The sequence below is a fragment of the Nanorana parkeri genome, unplaced genomic scaffold (genome assembly GCF_000935625.1).
Source record: "Nanorana parkeri isolate BGI_ZX_2015 unplaced genomic scaffold, ASM93562v1 scaffold203, whole genome shotgun sequence".
Taxonomy (NCBI): Eukaryota; Metazoa; Chordata; class Amphibia; order Anura; family Dicroglossidae; genus Nanorana; species Nanorana parkeri.
In genome coordinates this window covers 212601-234249 of record NW_017306471.1, presented here as the reverse complement: position 1 = coordinate 234249, position 21649 = coordinate 212601, and the positions used below count along the sequence as shown (strand labels likewise).

Sequence of the window (21649 nt, the reverse complement as noted above, 5' to 3'; positions counted from 1 at the left end):
ACTGAAGTATAAAAAAAAAAACTTTAAGGTGAAATATCACTTTAAAGAAATTGTGAAGAACAACGTATGTGTGATCAGTTGAATATGGAAATGGCTATTCTCTGGCTTATAAGCTAAGCATTGATTTTATGGCAGTACAAACTGATTTAGTGGCAGGCTTGTACAAATCTCACTCAGAACTAGGAACCAGATTTAAATGCCCAGGAGTTAGTATTACATAACCTGCACATGATTATATAGGTAGCTGAAAAATAACCTTTAAAAAGAAAACCCTTCTGTCAATTTTGAACACTTATTTTAACAATGAAAATACAGAACAGACTATTTACCAGTAGAACAACCTTAAATCATAAGTAATAAACACTGCTCAATGTTCCCATAGCTTGTCTGCAGTAGAGCTGCAGCTAATGATTATTTTGAAAATCGATTAGTTAGCCGATTTTTGAGTTCGATTAATCAGTTAATCGGATAAAAAATAAAATACATTTTTAAAAATGGCTCCAGTGATGGGACTACTAGTTTGTATTGAAATTGTAGTCCATCACAGGAGCAAGCTTGGAGCGGAGAAAAAAAAAGTGTGGTGTGCAATATAGTGAAATAAAAAGTGTAAAATTAAAACAGCAATGAAATGCAGAATGGCACTGGCTATAGAGGACTACAAAGCCCAGCAATAGTACATTATACAGCACAATGCAGAATACAACCAGCTATAGAGGAATACAACAAATCCCAGCAATAGTACATTATAGCTGGTTGTATTCTGCATTGTGCTGTATAATGTACTATTGCTGGGCTTTGTAGTCCTCTAAAGCTGATGGTACATTGTGCTGTATAATATACAACTTGCATCCGAGATCAGGCCTGTCTATCGGTGGATGCCATTTCCCCCTCCCCCCACACCTGCTCCTCACTAATTCTCCCCACGTCCCTGTGGCGATCGTGAATGTGAGCGTGAGGCGGGGAGGAGGCGCAGCGCGTGGAGCGTGGGTCTGGCAGCGGCGAGCATGAGGTGGGGAGGAGCTGCGAATTGTGTGTGGAGCCGTGAACAGGGCCAACTAAGCGGAAGCCGATTAATCTGATTGAAAAAGTTGACAACTTTTTCAATCATCGATTATGACGATTAGTTGTTGCAGCCCTAGTCTGCAGTGTGATAGCGGCGCCTGTCTCTCTCCTGGCGCTGGAGTTGACGAACTTTGGATGAGGGAGGGAGAGTTTGGGTATTGGGGTTGTTTGGTGGGGAGATGGGTACTGAAAATTCTGTGGCTATCATTGGGAAAAGCTGGAACTGCATGAGAACATAGCAGCTAAATGTAACTATTGACAGCGGTATGGCACGAAGTAGACAGCTAGGTTCACCTTTCTCGCACGGCGTAGGACTTGGCTCAGTCTGTCTGGCATACTGCTGGCTGTCAATAGTCACATTAGCTGCTACTTTCTCGCACAGTGCTGGCTTTATGCAACGATAGCCCTGGCGTTTCAGCGTCCATCTCCCCATTGGTAATAACCCTCACTGACCCAGTGAACAGAGAGCTGTTTTTCAGTCACCCTGGCTATCAGGAATTGTCTAGCCCTGGTGTATGTAATAATCGGATGTCAAGGTGTGCAGTCTGTATCCACACCCAGAACACAAACAATGGACCAGTTCAGTGAACTTTTATGCAGATGGGGGAATCGCACGCAATGATCACCTTGACCACCTGCACTACCTCAAGGAGTAGGTAATATTAAATGGCCATGCTGGGACTAGAAATTCCACATTCAGATATCACCCGGCTGTAGCTCCTCAAGTCATCTTTGAATTCATGCTGACACTTTCCTTCCTTCTGGAGGGTGGCTACTTTTGTTCCCCACGGTCCCTCTTGGTGTTGTAAGTAGCCACCGCTCCAAGGTTGCTCCCTTGATGGACTACAATCTCACGTTTAGTAAATTACAACACACCCAGGAACCAGGTGTTCATCCACGCGGCAATCGCAGAAAAATATGCATGTACTTTTTTTTTTTTTTTGCAATACACGACGCTCGGCTGTTTTAGCCGCGATCGTGTTCAGATGGACGGGCACAGTCATGGCGGGAAACCGCGCAGCGTGACTGGGGTGCCAATAGAAAATGGCACCCACTGCACAATCGTCTGTGACCCCACGGCAATCCGCACGGTATCTAGCATGATTGCCACGCTCACAAATTACACAGGTGGGCACCAGCCATTCTGCTGCACACTGACTTTTGCTGGTGATCCAGCCACACAAAAGTAACAAGGTTGTCTTTGGAGGAATAACAACATCCCGTGGTCGTAAGGCCTGGCAGAACTTACACCATACTTGCAAACATAGGACATAAGCTTGTTTAAGTGTAAAATTGTTAATTTATTTTCATAGTGAACATGCCCTTGCAGTGGCAGGAGACCTATCCAAAAAGTATTGTCAGGGATGGGTGGCCGTGTTAACTGATATGGCAACTTTGCATGGCCACACTGAATGGCGGATAAAAGACTTGGATGTGCAAGGACTGCTGGGCACATGAATGTCCTTGTATGGCTAGGTAGAACATCCCGGCAGACTCTTGGCTCCTCATGTTCTCATTTAATATTGCATGAGTTTCTAGTGTATTGACGCATTTTCCCAAATGTGACACATCTTGTATTAAAATGCATATATTCAGCATTTGTATTCGTATCCATTATTCTGGCAAAATCACTTTTGTCAAAATCCTACTTGCTGGACCTTTGGAAAAAAATGCAATGGTTGAACAGTGCATTTAAAATGGTGCAGTATGTCCATATGCCATCGCACTCCTAACAGGAATCAAAACACAATGGTTCTAGGTGGGCGCAGCAGTGGAAGCAGATGGTGTCGCCAGGCATATCCATAAGAAAAAGTAGAAACCTCTGGCACTTAAATTCCACTTTCGCCAAATCTTTGACATGGCCTCTCAGCAGTCAGCAGAGTTGTCCCGGCGAGGGAGGCCAGCTGAGCAGAGTGGCAATGGCGTGCCCGTGGGGGTGGCGAGAACGACTGAGCAGAGAGGAGGTGCAGGCACATGGGCTGAATCAACTAATTGATAATGAGAACCGTTGTCAACATTTCTCATCGATTAGTTGTTGCAGCCCTAGTGTACTGCCAACCATGGCTATTTTTTTTTTTTTTAAATTGAAGCTGAACTCCAGGCATACCACAAAATTCACATTTTAGAGCTGTATTGCCTGTCGGCATTCACTTCTGTATGTTCAGTTTTACCCCACTCTAGCATATACAGCAAAGCCCTTTGACGGGGATGGGGACCTTATTTCTCTGCTAGTTTTACTTTCACATACAGGTGGTCTCCCTGCCCCCATCTGTGACTGAGCAGTGAAAAGGAGATTCAGCACAACAATGAGCTCATGTCTCTGTCCCTCTGCCTTCCTATACTCTGAGCATGTGCTTTGTGCTGCTTCTGTCTTCCCCTGACTGTGCTCTGCTGTACAGTAGACTGCAAGATGCTGATCCCAAGTCAAATGCGGATACTTGTACTAAAAAATCATGGTCTGTTAATGAATACTGAGCTTAATTAACAAGTGCCTATTCTTCCTGCTTGGAGTACAGCTTTAATCTTGAGAACCATGGGATAGTAGTTTGTAGTAGTAGTAAAGGGGTGTGGAATCCTAAATGACAAAGTGCAATTAGAATGAACTCAGAGTGGCTTTTTAGCCCTTTCTGAGCCTAGTGTGCTTCATGGCATTCACATACTTCTAGTCTTCTATCTTGATATTCATAGCGACCAGCTCTTGCACGTTGTTTCTCCTGGCTTGCCATGAATAACGTAGCAGCTCTTAGAAATTTGAGAACAAGTTATTTCCAGTTGCCATAAATAGCAAGTCCTCCTGTAGATAGACTTTCAGTTGTAGCATATTTCACTCTAGCCTGCATTCAATCTCCTGTGGTTTGATTTAGGAATCGGTTTGAAATGGACATTTAAGGCCTTCCCTACTTGTTTTAGCAGATTAACTCCAGATAACCTTCTAGTAATGCATTCTTATTGTACTATGATTGGTTTCACTGAAAAGGAGAAGGGCTCGCTCACACAGCTTGAGTGCCGGTGTATGTTGTGTAGTATAACCCATTGCATTTTTATTTTTGCCCTCCGTTACTGTCACAGTGACCCTTCATTTAACTTGTATGTACTGCAATGTGTTAAGACGTGGTGCATTTTGTAAAAGTGGAGCATGTCTGCATTTTTCCGCAACCAAATAACCGCATTATGGTGTAAACATTTGTTTTCTATGGGCCCTTGTGTTGATCTATGCAGATTAACGCAGCTCAGCAGATAGTGTGCTCGAGCACTATAGCTCCATATGCAAAAGAAGAGCCTCATATAAAAGTTACCAATGATGACTCTCCTTTTGCATCCTTCTGTCATTTTTATCATATCTGAATGGATATTCTTTACAATTTTGTTACATTCAGACAAATTCTAATGCTCTGTCCCAGTTTCATTCAAAACGATACTAACTTGGACATGTGACTGTTCTCTAGCCCGATGATGGGGGTTTCTTTTTTTCGGCTGTTGGGGGTTGTATTACAGGCACAGTCAGGTGACTTAATCCCAAAACAACAAACTCAGAGATCCAATTTCTGAATAATGAACCAAATCGTATTTTGGAGACAAAATAAATTAAAATCCGAATGAATCAGAAATAAAACATATTTTTTGCGGGGTTACATGAGCTGTGACCTGGGTGTAGATAGTGGGAAAGGCTTATTCCATATCAACTTTTGGGGGTATATGGGGATGGTTACTACTTAAAGCGTTTTCACGGGAACAATCCATCCACTTTTACACGGTTGTCAGATGTATTATCTGCCAACTTCTGTTGATGGCAACTGGTTGTATCCAACAGAAGCCTTTCTAATTGTCTTGCACAGTGAATATTTGCAGAATGTCAGGGCTTCGATAACAAACTGCTTATTTTTCTGTGAACTTTGCTACCCCAGGTTAAGATGTGCCAACTCTAGAGTTAAAACAGATGGCAAGTGCTACAGTAGCAGCAGGTGCAGTCTTATAACAGATTGTAGCCTGTGTCTTGCCTTCCAAAACCCAGACATTCAGTTCTGCAAGGAATACTTTGGCTGTGTGATTTATGGATTTAGGGGCATGACTTGCTTCATCTGCTGCAGATATTCTGTGCATATCGCCCAAGGTGAAAGCAGCTTTCGAGTGACTAAGGCTAAATCGCTGTTAAAATTCTTGCATGAGATTATTGTAGTCATGGTTGGCTAGTGGAGCTGTGGGGGGTGGTATTGGCGTCTTAACAGGTAAAGTGACGATCAAAGATTAGACCTGTTGCTTGCCAGCTGGATCCTTTGACAGAGATTGCATCTAGTTTTTTCTACACTACGCTTCTGAAATAGTTGAGCCGATTAAAAAAAAGACATCAGTTTTGCAGGATGCAGCGAATACACCTAGCAAGTGATTTTTGGTGCTGACACAGGTCAGCAGAGGTTTAATAATATTAAAATGCATCTGTTGTAACACGTTCTCCACGGGGCGGGGAGGAATTAATTTTGCAGAAAGAAGCTCAGTTCTTGGCAATCAAACTATACTTTGTATTAAAAGTAGGTGTTCTCCCAGTATGGCTGCCAAATGCACATTAAAATTAGAGGTGCATTGAAATGGAATTTTCAGACCGAAACTGAAAATTAAAAAATTTGATAAGTGGGGACAAAGTACACCATGTCCTCTGTTATTTACAAACAATTCGGTGATCAGCTTATTGATGTTCATTTGTGGCCAAATTCTGGTGGACTCAAGTCTGCTAGTTTTAGGCTGGGTTCACACCTAGGCGTATTGAATATGCGCGTTTTTACTGCGATTCGCGGTAAAAAAAAACGAGCGACAAACGCCCGTTTCCGAGGGCTACTTGGCTGTATCCCAATGGAAACGCGAGACCAAAACGCCCCAAAGAAGTACATGTACTTCTTTGGGCGTAGGCCGTTTTGTATCACGTTCGGACGGGCGGAAATACGGCAAGGTGTGAACCAGACCCATTGAATACAATGGGATTTAGATGTTTGAGCGTTTTGTAGAGCGTTCGTCAAGCGTTGAGCGCGCTACAAAACGTTCAGGTGTGAACCAGGCCTTAGGTAATTTATGATAGTGCAGAGACAACCCTGCAGAAACTTGAAGCTAATAAACTATCAGTGTAAAGTCCGTCCGTCCGTTTTTTTACTACGGGCGGACGGCAAGAGGTTACAAATATACTTTTCTGCCAATATTTTTGATCCTATGCATTTTTTTTTTTCTTTTTGCAGATTTCAGTTGACCAAAGAAATGGTGATGGAGAAGCCAAGTCCCCTGCTTGTCGGGCGGGAGTTTGTGAGGCAATATTATACCCTTCTAAATCAAGCACCAGACTTTCTGCATAGGTATGTCCTTTCTCAGAGTTATATAGGCTTCCTTAGCACTTTAGTATGGGAAATCACACCTTGACAGCTTACATTGAAAGTAATGTCCCCAGTGGAGAAACTTTTTTTTTTTGTATATACTTCTGTACTTCAAACTAAAGGGCATGTTTTATTTTCTTGCTACCGAGCAATTTTAACCACCTTGTGTCAGTCTGCCTTTTTCACCACCTTTTAAATTACCGTTTTTGTAATGTTTTGTTAGGTTCTATGGCAAGAGTTCTTCCTATGTTCATGGTGGCTTGGACAGCAATGGGAAACCAGCAGATGCTGTCTATGGGCAAGCTGTAAGTACTGTATACATTTGATGTGGTTTTGTTGGGGAAGAGGGCGGGGGATTCTCCCTCCTTTTTTGTATGAGTACTAAAGTGTTTATGTTCTACAGGACATCCATAAGAAAGTAATGTCCTTGAGTTTCAAGGACTGTCGGACAAAGATCCGCCATGTTGATGCCCATGCCACTCTTAATGATGGGGTCGTGGTACAAGTCATGGGAGAGCTCTCCAACAACCGGCAACCCATGCGGCGCTTTATGCAGACCTTTGTTTTGGCACCAGAGGTAAATCCATAACCTGCCTTAAAGCACAAGTTTAGCTTCAGTATGTGTGATATACTAAATGGTTTAAATTGGCCGTCTCCCTTCCTAATTTCCATTTGTCGGATTCCCAAGGTGGCATCCCGGTCTGATGATGAATCAATCTCTAGTGAAATACAGATGCTATTAGCTTTGTTCAAAACGGAGGTTCTGTTTTCAAAGTGGCTTGCTCCCTTCTAGTTACCAGTACGAGTGACCTTTTATGTAGCCTCATCGTTGCACTGGTGTTCTCAATTTTATTATTGCCCTCTAAAGGTCAAAGTCCTTTTTCTGAGGGCCTTTGACTTTCAGCGCAGCATTATGTTTCTGGATGCCCAACTGTTTAATCCCTATAGTTCCCAGCATGCTCTTTTGAATGGCTGTGAATCTGATCCTGTGAAAATGCTGGCTAGTGTGCTTCAATTCTAGCATTGCCCTCCATTTGAGTCCACAGATGTGACCACATGAAAAAAAAAAGGTTTTAAACCTCTCGCAGGTCAGTGAAAACATGAATTTCTAAAAGGGATCAATTAATACCTGTGCCAAGGTAAACTTGAGCAGAGTTCAGTGTTAGGAAAACTTTGGTAGTTTAATGAAACTCTTCCTGTTGTCTCATGTAATTTTGGTTGTTTTCACTTTCACATTTTGGCATATATATTTCTCCTCACTAGGGTTCTGTGGCAAACAAATTTTATGTCCACAATGACATATTCCGTTACCAAGATGAAGTTTTTGGTGACTCTGATACAGAACCTCCAGAAGGTATGTAGTTTTATGTCCTCTGTACGGCATTCAGATTTTTTTCTTTTCTGAATAAATTTGTAGTTGGAATAATGATTAACATGCCCTCTTGTTTCTGCCTTAGAATCAGATGAGGAAGTAGATGAACCTGAGGAAAGGCAGCAGACTCCTGAAGTAGTTGCCACAGATGATGGTGCATACTACGACCAATCTGGAAGGTAACTGTTCTCTCTCCTTTGCTTTAAAATGTATTGCATACACAATCTCCCCTGTAAGAAAAACCTTTCAAGTAGATTTCCACTTTTGTAGTCTTTTGTAGAAGAAAAAAAAAGCCCTCTATAGCAGGGGTAGCCAAACTGCGGCACTCCAACTGTGGGGAAACTACAAATACTATCATGCATCTGACTCGGTAGGCCATGCCTGTGGCTGTCAGAGACTTGCAATGCCTAATGGGACTTGTAGTTTCATCACAGTTGGAGGGCCGCAGTTTGGCTACGCCTGAGCCCATCACTAGTGGCTATTACTCCTGCATATAAAAACAAATGCAATTCAAAAGTGAGTTACAATGAAGCAGTTGTGCAAAGTAAAACTAAGGTATGCATTTTTCATCATAGGCAATAGATCCCACCTCATTATTGCCTGTATCCTCTGGACCCATTATCGCAATTGAAAATCACTTTAAAACAAAAACGGAGGTCTTATTTGAATATATTTGTAAGGTTGTTTGAATGTCTTCAATCTGAGGGTTTAATCTCACCTTTTAGGCCTTGTTCACACCAAGCGCGGAGCAGATCCGGACCAGAGCAGGTGCAGACCGGATCAAAACTGCGTCCAATGTATTCCTATGGTATTTTGACCTCCAGTTCACATCGCAGCGTGCGGATCCAGACCGGATGAAAAAAATGCGGCAAGCCCTATTTTACCTGCTCTGGATCTGGTCTGGAACGCATCTAAAACGCAAAAACACATCAAAAACGCATGCAAGTGTTTTTACCAAAACCGGCCCTAAACGCGTCTAAAACGCGGCACAACCCACTACACTGCGTGTGCAGAAACCTGACCGGATCTGGTCTGCATTTGGTGTGAACAAGGCCTAAGGCTACATGGGTGAAGATAAAACATTCAGGGGGGAATTTATCAAACCTGGAGCAGAAGAATCTGGAGCAGTTGCCTATGGCAACCAATCAGCTCCTCTTCAGTCTGTTCAGTTAAGATTTGAAAATGAAAAAGAGAAGCTGATTGGTTGCCATGCACTGCTGCTCCAGATTTTGTCTGCTCCAGTTCTGAGAAATTGCCCTCTCAGTGTGTGCCCAATATCTACTAGAGGTTTACAGATCTAATCCTAAATCTGATCACTACTATTGAACATGTGTAGGGTAAAATAGCCAGCTTTTGGATCAGTCAATTTGCAGTTTTGCAAATACTTGACCTCTAATTACATGGACCAGTTAAGAGCAGCTACGTGGCTATTAGTGATAGGCTCAGGCTTGAAAACTTTTCTTCCGAATCGTACGAAAATCAATGGTCTAGTGGCATTTTCGTACGAAAAAAAAACGCAACATGAACACTGCACATGCGCAAATGGAAATCTGTCAATTGACGAAATTCGGTCAGTATTGCTAACTAACGATAATCTAAAATATAGAGCTGCAGCTAACGATTATTTTCAAAATCGATTAGTTGTTGCAGCCCTACTAAAATATCATTGGTCTGTGCATGATGGGGTATTCGTGCGGAAATGGAACGACTGTTTGATGAGGGCACGAAATAAATGTGAGGTGTATGGCCAGCTTTAGAATCATGTTTTCAGTTTAAGGTTAGGCATACTTTCATTCCAGGGCCTCCAATGAATATCTGTTTTTTCTGTGGGGGGGTAGTCTCATCCACTAGCCGAGGGTGTGATATTTAATTTCTGACTCTAATTTATTTGAGTTGTCAGGGAACCTAGTTTTTGTCCCCTTTGCCTGATTCCTAAGGTTAGGGCTGTGGTCTTTCTTCGGTAGGCCAGCTGGTCTTAGACTTGTGTTCAAGTTATCTTAAGGGACATGTTTCTAGGTGCTTTCTGTTTGATTTACCACACTTGGTCTTGGTCTAGTTGCCTTTTTCAGGTTATATGTTCTACCTGTTTGGAATATTTGGGGAATGGCTCTCCCCTTGCTGATTTTGAGCTCATGAAGATCCTTCACCATTAGTGGTCAGTCCTTTTTGTTTTTTCAGCTATGTGCCTGACCTTTTCAAATCTCAATAGAAGCAACAAAATAATAAATATTGACTAACTTTTATTAGACCTGCGCTGGTGTTGAGCCATATCGTTTGTATGATCCTGTTGTGGGGTTTGTGGATTTGATTTTGCAATCAGATGCCATAAGCATGAACGACTTGTATAATTTTTTAACTTTTTATCCTATCAATATTTTTAGCAACAATGACTTGGATGAACCACTGGAAGAGCAGATAGTAGAACCAGAACCTGAACCAGAGCCAGAACCTGAGCAGGATCCCGAACCTGAGGTGGTGGAAGACAAGTGTGAACCTGTGTCGGAGGAACCATCCCCAGAAGAGGAAGAGGTTCTGGAGAAGAGCCCCTCCCCACTTCCTGCTGATCCTGCACCACCAGTTCAGGAGGACTCAAGGGTAAAAGGCCTTCCTAATAATGTAGCTTGCCCATATAGGTACTTTGCTTATTGAACAGCATTAACTGTTCGCTTTCTTAACTACCTTTTTAGACCTTTTCCTGGGCCTCTGTGACCAGCAAAAATCTTCCACCTAGTGGTGCTGTCCCAGTGTCTGGAATCCCACCCCACGTTGTCAAAGTTCAGCCATCACAGGTAAACTTGGGCATTTGTAACTTTGCATTCTTAAATAAGGCTCACTGGTTTTTTAATGGAAAGATCCCAAAATATTAGATCAGTGTTTTGGTACCTGTATAATCTTTTATTTATTCATGCTTATGGATATCCCCCCCTTGTGTGTAGTGACCGCTGCAGTGAGTAAATCGGAGGATGTGTGAATACTTCCTCATCAATCAAGTGTCCAAAAATCTTGATTAACTTTAACACTATATGGACTTTTTCTTTCTTTTAATTTTATTTCACTATTGAGTTTATGGAATTTGTCTTTTTGATACATTTTATTTCACCGATATATTGATTGTGTGTTATATAAAATTTAACGTCCATTTTAGTTGTCACTTTCCTCCGCTGATTAGTCGACGGTAGGGGTAAATATACACATGGGGGCAGGTAGCACAGGTTTTTTGGACACTTTTGAGTGTTTGGCTGGAAGTTGCTGCCTGGTATTGTGGCGCCTTGGAATATTGGCAAAGATTATGCCACTTCCATTATCACCACAGCAAAACCCTCCAACTATCTCTCCTGGACATTTATAGTTTGTATGACACTAGTACTTTTGTGTTCTGTTCAGGACTATTTGACCACATCACTTTTCCAACCTGGGTCTGCAGTGATCCCTCCTTGGTGACAACTTTTGAAATGGAAATCAACACAACAGTTTTTCTCTATGTGCCTCAACTTTCCACTTTACACCATCTCTTTTTTTTCATGAATATCGCAAAAGGAGTGGCCACAGCCAGCACTATGCTGGAAGCTGCTGTCAATGTAACGCAAAGATGCAAGAAGCCAGGGGGGATTTGGTCTGCCAGATTCCAGCTTTTATCTCTAACATTACTTTTGAGCGGGTGAACTTTTTACCATTTAACTGCCTTTGACATATGGTGTGCTCTGTGCCAATCAGAGCTAAAACTTGCTCAATGTGAGCTTGTTTGTTTTAAAACTAATCTGCCTGGATTCTGCTTTTAGAAGGGGATTTGGGGGGCTGTAAAGCAAACTTAAAAGGGTCTGGGCGCCCCACACATCAGAGGTGGTAGAATCATTTTAGGGCAGTCACTTAGGTTTTAACTCTGCCTATTTTACAGTTTTATGTATTGTAGCTTTTTGGCTATTTTGTGGCTAGATATGTTTGGTATTAAAGGAGAACTATGGGGGTCAGTGTTTTTCCCCATAGTTCTCCTTAGGGTAACGGGAGGACACAAACTAGCGTCCTCCCGTTACCCTAAGCTCAGTATACCGCGAGCAACAGCTCGCGGTATACTGAGACGCGGCAGCCGGAGCGGATCCCGACGTAGATAATGGGATCCGCCCAGCTGCGTGAGTGACAGCGGCTCTGCCTGTCTAGAGGCAGAGCCAGCTGTACCCGCCCCCTCCCCGTCCGTTCCGCCAGTCAGCGCTGGCAGATCGGAGAGGGGAATCCAGCCCCTCCCCCTGTCACGGCAGAGAGCCGTGACAGGATCGAGAGGTGAGGGAACCCGGTATGTGTTCGCTCACCTCCCGATCTACTGAGCTGACCTGTGACAGTCTCATTGTCACAGGTCGGCTAGAACTATGAGGTGAGTGAAAATCACTCGTCTCATAGTTCTCCTTTTTTAAAATGTAAATTTTTTTGCTGTTTTAAAATATTTTGCGTTATTGCTTCTGTGCAAAAATAGTTTTTTTTTTAATTTTGGTTCATAAAACTTTACACACACCATGTGACATATACAATCTTGGCTACCACTATTTTCTTTAGCTTTCATGGAGGATGACAGGAATTCAGAGACAGATTCTCAGATCTTTTATGCATCTCACACAGATATTCTGGAGCAAGGGATCATCGCCCGAATACCTGGGGTGGAACGGTTCCAGGGATTTTACTCCAATCTGTTAGTCTCTCAAACCAAAAGGGTCATCCACTCTGTCATTCAGGCCCAGAAATTCATCCTAGAATCCACCAGGTCTGTCGCGTTTTTTCCATCAAGTAGATTTGATGGCTTCTTTGGACATAAAGGACACATACTTTCATGACCCTATTTTTCCAGTGCATTAATGATTTCTTTGGTGTGGGTCTTCAACACTTCAGTTTGTGGCCCTGCCATTGGGCCTATCTTCTGCACCTCCAGTGTTCACCAAGGTTCAGGTTCCTGTACTAGCCTTGGTGTGCTCTCAGGACATCCCTATTTTGTAATACCTGGACGAGCTACTGAGGTGTTTGGACAACTTCAGTCTGACAGTGTAGTGCATAACAGTCCAGAAAGTTAGGCTGGTTCCTGAATCTTAAGTCTGCTGAAACTCTCGGTGCTTGTTGATATGCCTGGATCTAATCTGGTCTAAGTGACTTGTACAGAGTGCTACAATGATAGTGCATTGTGCGGCTGGTGCAAATGTACAACAGTGGAACCTTGCCAACAAATCAAATGCTCAAATGAGAGGCTTTTTGATAACAAAGATGGAATGTTTTGGAACGCTATATCAGCCCTTTGATCAGGAGCTCTTGTTTTAATACTCAATATACTGGTTAATTATGGGTCTAACCTTAGACACGGTTCAAGCAAGAGTTTTTCTTCCCTACGTGAAGCTTCAAGCTCTCTGCTCCCAGACAATGGACTCTCCTGTCCAGGAGGTGCCCAACTCTTTGCTTCAGCTTGAGAATTCTGGAACTGATTGTAGTTTGCATTAAAACAGTCCTACTCTCCCAATTCTGCTCAGACCCTACAACACAACATCCTCGTGGGAGGTTCAGTCTTTGGATAGACTGGCCTGATGGCTTAGCCTGGTTCACACCTGGGTGTTTTACAGCACATTCCTACGCTCTGTAAAACGCTCAACATGTGAAAACCAATGATTGCCTATGGGCATGGTTCCCACCTGGGCGTTTTTACAGCGCGTAGGAACGCGCTGCAAAACGCCCTATGCCCAAAGAAGTACAGGAGCTTCTTTGGGGCGTATTTGCCGCGCGTATCCATTGGGATACAGCCAGGTAGCCCTCGGAAACGCATGTTTGTCACCGCGAATTGCTGTAAAAACACGCAACAAACGCGCATATTCGATACGCCTAGGTGTGTACCCAGCCTTAAGAGTTCTGCTCTGAAGCTAGGTAGGTTGGTCATTGAGGGTGATCACGACAGATGCCAGCCTGGGCAGAAGTCCTGGGCATCTGATGGGGAACTTGGGATGTCGATGGACTCGCATCTCCTGATCATCATTCTGGAATTTTGGACGATTTGGTTGTCCCTGCAACACTGGACATGCTGACTGTTGGGTCACACGAACATGATTTGGCCTTTGAGTACCAGCAAGGGTCAGATCTTGGCACTTGTGATCTTGTTTGAAAGACCTCCTAATCCTCCCATTTTTTTTTAATTAAGACTTTTTAAACAAGTAAGGGAATTTATCAAAACTGGAGCAAACAAAATCTGGAGCAGCTGCACATGGCAACCAATCGACCACTTTCATTTTCAAACCTTAGCTGAACAAACTGGAGAGAAGCCGATTGGTTGCCATGTACAGCTGCTGCAGATTTTGTTTGCTCCAGTTTGATCAATTTCCCTCGTTTGTTTTAGGAATCTGATCCTGTCGCGGCACACTCTTTGATCTGTGAGTGCCTCTTGGATTTTTCGGCATCAAGCTACGGTTTTCCAGATTTGCAAAGCTGCCACCTGGTCTTCTGTTCAAACATTTGAGTTTTACCAGGTGGATGTTCAGGCCTCATCTGATGACAGCTTTGGCTGTAAGGTCCTTTAAGCTGCAGGCCATCCACAGTGGAATTTGCATTGCAACGCCTGCCTAGGAGAATACAGTACCTTTTAGTGCCACTTTATCGTTTGACCCATCCCTTTTAAGTTTGTTGTGGAAAAGTTTTTTAAAAAGCAGTTTCAACCACATATTGCATATACATGCTGTGCCCTGTTACTGCCATTCACACCAGTTTGATTCAGTTGAGACCCATGATGATCTACCGAACGCAATGCAGTTTTTAGGTATCTTCAGCTGGTTATGCACATTAAGGTTAATAAGCACTTTGAACTACACAGCTATTCAACCATTGAGACGTCTTATGCTAGATGGACAGGTGATAACCACACAGCAAAAATGTGTCAGTCATTTATGAACAGAACCTGAAAACTAGCTCAGTCATGAAGGGGTTAAAGCTATGCACTTCATTCAGCAAGGATATTTAATGTAGCATAGAACAGAAATGCTATAGATAATTACTTTTTGTTTATAGCCCAGACCTGAAGCCAAACCTGAAAACCAAACGCCAAGACCACCACAGAGAGATCCAAGAGTCAGAGAACAGAGGCCTATGACGTTGCCTCCCCGAGGAGGACCCAGACCAGGTAACATCTGGTGATGGAACACTTTCACTTGCTAAACCATTCTAAATAAGGCATTCATTTCTAATCTTGGTTCTCTTATGTGATTTATTCAGGCAGCGTGTACACAATCATTGCGTCCAGGGAGAGTAATTGATTCCTAACCGAATGCAATAATATCATTACATGCGGTGTGCAGGCGTTTATATGCAACTTCTGTCACCTGATCATTAACTTGGTGTAATAGGTGACAGCTTTTAAACGCCAGATTAGGGATTTCTGATGCAGGAATCCATAATTGCACCTAAAGATACAGGTGTGAATGTAGCCTAATACACTAAAGGTGCCCATACACTCTACAACCCTCGCAAGACTTTAGTCTTGCGAGGGTTGTAAAGTACTTTAAAAAAACGTACGATTTGCCCATCTTGGACAGGCAGATCGTACTTGCGACCATTGCAAGCCCGCCCCCCTTAGGGGCGGGCTTCCGATGACTGCAATGCTGAACGGGCAGTGTGCGCACACCGGCCCGTTCGGCAGTGATCTGTCGATCATGTTAAAAACCAGCCGAAAATCGTACGATTCTCGGCTGGTTTTCAAACATGTGACCGTACATTAGAAACAGTCGCACACCTTCCATACACTGTACAATCGCGGGATTTCCCGCGATTCTTGTACGAGAATCGTGCAGTGTATGGGCACCTTTATACTCTTTCTACCAGCCCCCCCCTTCACATAACAAAACCTAACCCTGCACATAAAATAAAACACCCCCCATACACATGAAAAAATACCCCCACACACATATAATAACCACTTCCCAGTCCCCCCAACATATGACAATATAATTCCCAGTCTTACCCCACCGCACATCCACCCACCCGTAAGTTAAATACACAGCCCCCTCTCCAGCTTACCTTGTTGCAGGGAGGAGGCTGTGAGCTGCGCCATGATCACCGATCGGTTTATCTAGTGGCGATTAATGTCTGCTGCAGACATTTCTAATCAATCCTGTCGGCCTGCGTTTAGCGAAGACGCCTGGCCGAAAGGATCCGAGTGCCGGCACAGAAGCAGCTATGCGCTCTGCATCCCACAGAGATGCAGACCATGTAGCTGCTCCCGCAAGTCTGGTACACGGTCCGTGACCGTGTACCAGACTTGTGAGCGGGCTGCGGGCTGGTACTTTGAGACCACTGATGTACGTTGTAGGTAAATTTGGCAGCTGTTTTAAAATAAACATGTTGCACAGACTGCTCTTGAGCCTATGTGGTTTTTCTTGCTCCTCTTGCATTTAAATTATATGTAAACCCTAATAATGAACTCTTATTTGCTCCCTTTTGGTCTGTCTTAACGTGCCATTGGAACCATTTTTGTTATTGGTTAAGTGCTAAAGGAAACCGTTAATCTGACCGAAATTCAGTGCTGTCCTGTGCCATGTATTTCTTGAAGAGCCCTCCTAGTTCTTGGACTACAGAATGTTTAGTCTGCATGCACTATTTATCGCAACACACAATATTGTGGTATTGCGCAAAAGTGCATGATGACCAGGAGTTGTTGGGGTGCCATTCAAATTGCCCAGTAATGCATGCTTTGTGCGAAAGCATGTGTTAATTGCACGTTATTGTGATTAATGCAACACTTTATTGTGAATGGCCCTTATAGGGCTATCCTAGTTATCTTGGACTACAGAATGCATAGTATTTTTATGTTGTAGTGATTTAAGAGTGGGAGTAGTTTAGCAAAAGCCAGTGGGTAGGGCTGACGACCTTTTCTTTAAATTCTTCTGTAATCCCTCACGTGACCTAGTGCTGTGTTGATCTGTGCCCCCCCTTGTGTACTTTAGCCACCGTCCCCTATCCCTGTAGAGCGATGCTCTCAACCCCGATGCTGGCGACGTACACTGTACGTCGTCAGTCACGAAGGGGTTAAATACTGCTCTCATGCTGGATGTTGCCGGCTGGTTATCTGGAGGAGCCTGAACCTGGGACTTGTGATTGATGCTAGTCTCCAGCGCATTCCTGCTGCCAGAGATGAGTGCTGTCATTCACAACTAAACAAGCTCCCAGCTAGTATCTGCTTTGAAAAGATGTATCACCTCCCAGGACAGAACCGAGTGGAGAGTAGATAATGAATGTGGCCACTGTGTCTGCACTAAGCCCTATAGAAGAAAACTAGTGTCCTACCTTCTTGGTATCTAAGCTTCTCCAGAAAGGCAAGTTTAACTCAATTCTTGTACAAATTGTCTCCTCGGCAGTGTGGTCGAACAGCGGTGGGAGGGTGGGGGTGGCACTGCGAACAATGCTAGCAAGGCAAGCTATTGCATAGATCACTCCATGCACTAGATCCCGTGGGAGATTCCATAAGGTTTTACAAATTGTAATAGTACTTTAAAAAAAAAAATTGAGTTGTGCTTCAGGCAGATAAATGGGTATTTTTCCGTACTTGCACATTTCCCAATGTTATAGACCTTTAAAGAATATGTATTGCTTATTTTGTTTTGACATACACTTTGTTTTGACATACACTTTAAGATTATAGAATATTACCTGAGTTTTTGGTGGTGGTTTACATTTTTTTTTTTGCCTAGTACGAGAGGGGGAACCAGGAGAGTTGGAGACGCGGCGCATCAACAGATACCCAGACAGCCATCAACTGTTTGTGGGCAATCTGCCACATGATGTGGACAAGACTGAGCTTAAAGACTTCTTTCAGAGTAAGTTTGTTTGGTTATTGTTACTTGGAAAATGTTCTGACTTGTTTGCTTTTACATTCCAGTTTATGGTAGACATTGGTGCTTTTAATACTTTTGGATTTTCAAGTTCTATGTATAATTGCAAAGGTGTACAAATTTTGTTGGTACCCTTCCAGGAAAAAAAGAACCTGCAATTTCCTCTGAAAAAAAAGTAATTGACTTCAATCTGTTCCAATTGTAAAAATCTGACTTCACTTTGGTTTTTGATTTAACAGAATATTTAAAATAAAACATGAGAATGGCATGGGCAAAATGGTGAAATCTATATTACTTTAGTGTTGGCTGCTTATTATTTTATTAGTAGTTGGAAAGCATCGGGTTTTACATATTTATATCCAGCAAAATGCTTGTTTACTGTGTTGGGGAAAAGCCAAAGTTACTGTACATATTTGTGCCAAAAGTATGTGAGCCTTTGCCACTACACTTTCAGGTATCTGTTGCTTCAACTTGGAGTTTAGTCCATTCCATTTTACAGAACCACTTTAACTCAGGGATGTTGGTGGGCTCCTCGCATGACTTGGCTGCTTTTGGTCCTTCCACAACATTTCTGTAGAATTTCTAGCAGGACTGATTTTCTTTCTGATTTTATTGGGGGACACAGGAATTCAGAAACATTTGTTATACCGCCACCTTCAGGAGGTTAGGACAGTAGCAAATAGGAAAGTTGTAAGCCAGCCCCCCTGTGTAACCCCTCTTCTACCCAGCATGCCGGTTCTTTGCTCGTGTCCTGAGAAGGTGGACACCCTTTCTTCCAACTCTGTAGGAGGGGACATCGATGTGAAATCTTTCCTCCTCCAACCACAAAACTCCTTGTGTTCATTTGGCAAAAAGTACAAGGCATTGTGTGAATGGGCAAAGTAGTGAGGAGGGGTGGGAAGGTGACTGGGAGCACTATACTGTTCGATTTGCATCCCTCACTCCCTGCAGCACGTGGAAGTCAAGAATCGTGTAGTGGCTGGCATGCTTTGCATCAGCCTTTCACGCACAACGAACATATTTTTAATTTACGCAGCCAGTGCAGTGTGTGAATTACTATTTTCCTGAAGTTTGGCTTTAATTTCAAGTAGAATCTAGAGCAGGGGCGCCCACTATTTTTCGTCTGGAGATCTACTTTTCAAATGACGAGCTCATTGAGATCTACCAACGAAAAAACACCTGCATTCAGGGGCGGGAGGGGGCGTAGGCTGCGCAGGCAGGCCCCTCGCCCACAGTGCGATCGCCTGCATTAGTGCCTGTGTTCCAGTCCAGTGCGATCCGCAAAAATGCTGCGAGCACTATTTTTGCAGATCGCACTGGACTGGAATGCAGGCACTAATGTGCCTGCGTTCCGAGTGCGGCCGATCGCAATGTGGGCGATGCCGTTGACTTCAATACAGCTTAACACCCCCTCCCGCACCTGAACGCAGTGAGTCGGCAGACTTACATTCCAGTGCGCCTTACATGTCCCGGCGTCCTGTCCTCCCGTGGTGCTCGTGTGGCCGACGTTGCACATGGAGTGTCCTGCACCTTTCCATCTGCAGCGTCTGACACATTCAGCCGCACGAGCACCGCGGGAGCGTAGCCAGCTCCTTTTGCGCCTGAGGCAAGAAAAAAAAACTTTTTTTTTTTTTTTACATTTCCGTAATTTTGTTTTTATTTTTTTACTCTTGGGGTGGCTTCGGGGAAATATTACAGGTCTAAAAAGCCCCGTGATATTTCCCTTTTAAATAGAAAAAGAAATTGAGGACACATAGTCAATCTTTTTTTCTGCAGCCTCTATTCTAAATGAATGGAAAGCACAGAGGCTTCCCATTCATTCAGAAAATATTTACTATCAAGCAGTTTCTGAATGGGGAGGAGCCTCTGTACAGAGTGCTTCTCCCCATTGAGAAACTCCTGAATGAACGGGACGTGATGTAAATCACATCCTGTTCATTCATTTATAACTGGGGACACATAGTACTATGTGTCCCCAGTTATTTACAAACACTGGAGTGATCAGATGATCGCTCCAGTGTTTGCCCTGCACAGAGGATTGGGGGGGTCGGAGCCGCTGTGACAGAACGGACGAGCAGTGAGGGGAGAGAGAGGCGCCGGCTGTCAGATCCTGGCCGAGCGTCTCTCTCCCTTCACCGCTCAGCATTAGTTCTGTGACAGCGGCTCCGTACTCCGCCCTCCCCCGCCGCCGGTTCCTTCACTTCTTCTCGGATCCCCGCTGGGGAGAGCAGCGGGGATCCAGAGAAGCGGCGGGAGGAGAGGACATGGCGATCTACCAGTGATTGCTAGGCGATCGACTGGTAGATCGCGATCGACCTTGTGGGCACCCCTGATCTAGAGTGCGTGTGTTTTTTTTTTTTTTTCTGTGTGGGGTTGAATTTGGATCCTGTTGTCTATTGGACCAAAAGAGAAATCTAAACAGGGATGAATACAAAACAAGAAAAATCTCCCTGAAGTTCTAACCCTTGCCACTCTTCAAATTGTGGAGGGGGTGCCAGAGCTACTTTAATTTTGCAGTGTGGGCATTATGCTATGGTTAAGACTACATTGTCGATCCACATAGAAAGCTGTAAAAATGGGTGCTCTCCAGGCTGATTAAATTTTTTCTTTTTTTTTCTTTTTATAGCTTACGGCACTGTCGTTGAGCTTCGTATAAACAGTGGTGGAAAGCTTCCGAACTTTGGTTTTGTTGTCTTTGATGATGCGGAGCCTGTTCAGAAAATCCTGAGCAGTCGGGTAAGGCATGGTTCTTGCACAGTTTGAACCCCAGACGTTTATTTTCTTGTCAGCAAAATTTTCTATCTTTCACTTGATGTAACACACAAATCTGCAGTGTCAGTTTCTAACAGTATATAGTTAGACTGGTGTCTTCCAAATCATGGAGTAATGGCATTCTTTTTCTCTTTAGCCCATTATGTTCCGTTCAGATGTGCGTTTGAACGTAGAAGAGAAGAAAACCCGTGCTGCTCGAGAGGGTGACCGTCGCGGTGACAGGCCCCGTGGCCCTGGAGGCCCACGTGGAGGTCTGGGAGGGGGTCTGAGAGGACCGCCACGTGGTGCAATGTCACAGAAGCCTGGTTTTGGGGCTGGAAGAGGCGTTCAAGGTCCACGCCAGTGATCTTTTTTTTGTTTTTTTTCGTGTGTGTTTTTGAGTGGCATCTAACATCAAAAGGCAAATCGCCCTCTTCTGTCCTGCAGCCTTCTGAAACTTGGGGTCTTGGATGTCTTAGCATATTGTCCCAACGTGATGGACTGCTACACTTCACCAATCCCATCCCAACCCTTTTGTTTGTGTTGCGATTTTACGGATTTTTTTTTTTTTCCTTCTCGATCCTCTTCCCAGAATCCAGCATTTGTTGGACAATGTCTTTTAGGGGGGAAAAGGATTTAAATCATGCAAAAAACAAACAAAAACCATGTTTTCAGCAGTCAAACGCAATGGAACATTTCCTGAATTTAGGCAAATCCAGAAGTATGATTGGGATTGCTGGTATAGGCTCTTTCTGACTTCTCGAATCTGTTTTGGCACTCTACTCAAAGCCCTATTTGGGGAAAAGGCTAGTTTTTGGCACAGTATTCTGGTCTTGGTAGTATGTATCCATTGAAGCTGTGAGTAGTGATGAAGACACAGGTGGCTTAGAGCAGCCACTTACAATCTCCATCTGTGCTGATTTTACTGCAAAAAATAAAATAAAAGGTGTTCATTGGAATTTCTGTACTAACACTTTTTTTATACGGCACCATCAAGGAATTGTGGAAACTACTGTTTTACCACTCAAATTTTGGATTTTGGGATAGGTTTTAAATGTCTAGCTACTTGACTTTAAAACTCATTGAATTTGTGAAAATATTTTTTTGATAGGGAATTTTTTTTCCTCATGGTTTTTAGTTCGTATTTGTAAAAAACAAAAACTTCAAAAAAGAAAGCAAAATCGTTGTGCCTTCTATTTATCTCTCATTCCAGTCTCGGCAAGTTATTAAAAATAAAATGCATAAAAAATTAATGTTTGTCTTGAAGGTAATGT

At 43.4% G+C, this 21649-nt stretch overlaps 1 protein-coding gene across 2 annotated transcripts in view; it reads left to right on the top strand.

Annotated features, from left to right (window-relative positions):
* Positions 1-21313, top strand: part of G3BP1 (G3BP stress granule assembly factor 1) — a 57596-nt gene extending 36283 nt beyond the window's left edge. For both annotated transcript variants that reach the window (XM_018555587.1, XM_018555588.1), the window contains exons 2-12: positions 6285-6398; positions 6640-6721; positions 6820-6993; positions 7680-7770; positions 7874-7967; positions 10170-10383; positions 10476-10577; positions 14809-14920; positions 17484-17609; positions 20251-20360; positions 20533-21313. In XM_018555587.1, the coding sequence (XP_018411089.1) occupies positions 6285-6398; positions 6640-6721; positions 6820-6993; positions 7680-7770; positions 7874-7967; positions 10170-10383; positions 10476-10577; positions 14809-14920; positions 17484-17609; positions 20251-20360; positions 20533-20742 (1429 nt within the window). In that variant the 3' untranslated portion in view covers positions 20743-21313. The remainder of the gene's footprint in view (positions 1-6284; positions 6399-6639; positions 6722-6819; positions 6994-7679; positions 7771-7873; positions 7968-10169; positions 10384-10475; positions 10578-14808; positions 14921-17483; positions 17610-20250; positions 20361-20532) is intronic.
* The last annotated feature ends 336 nt before the right edge of the window (positions 21314-21649 follow it).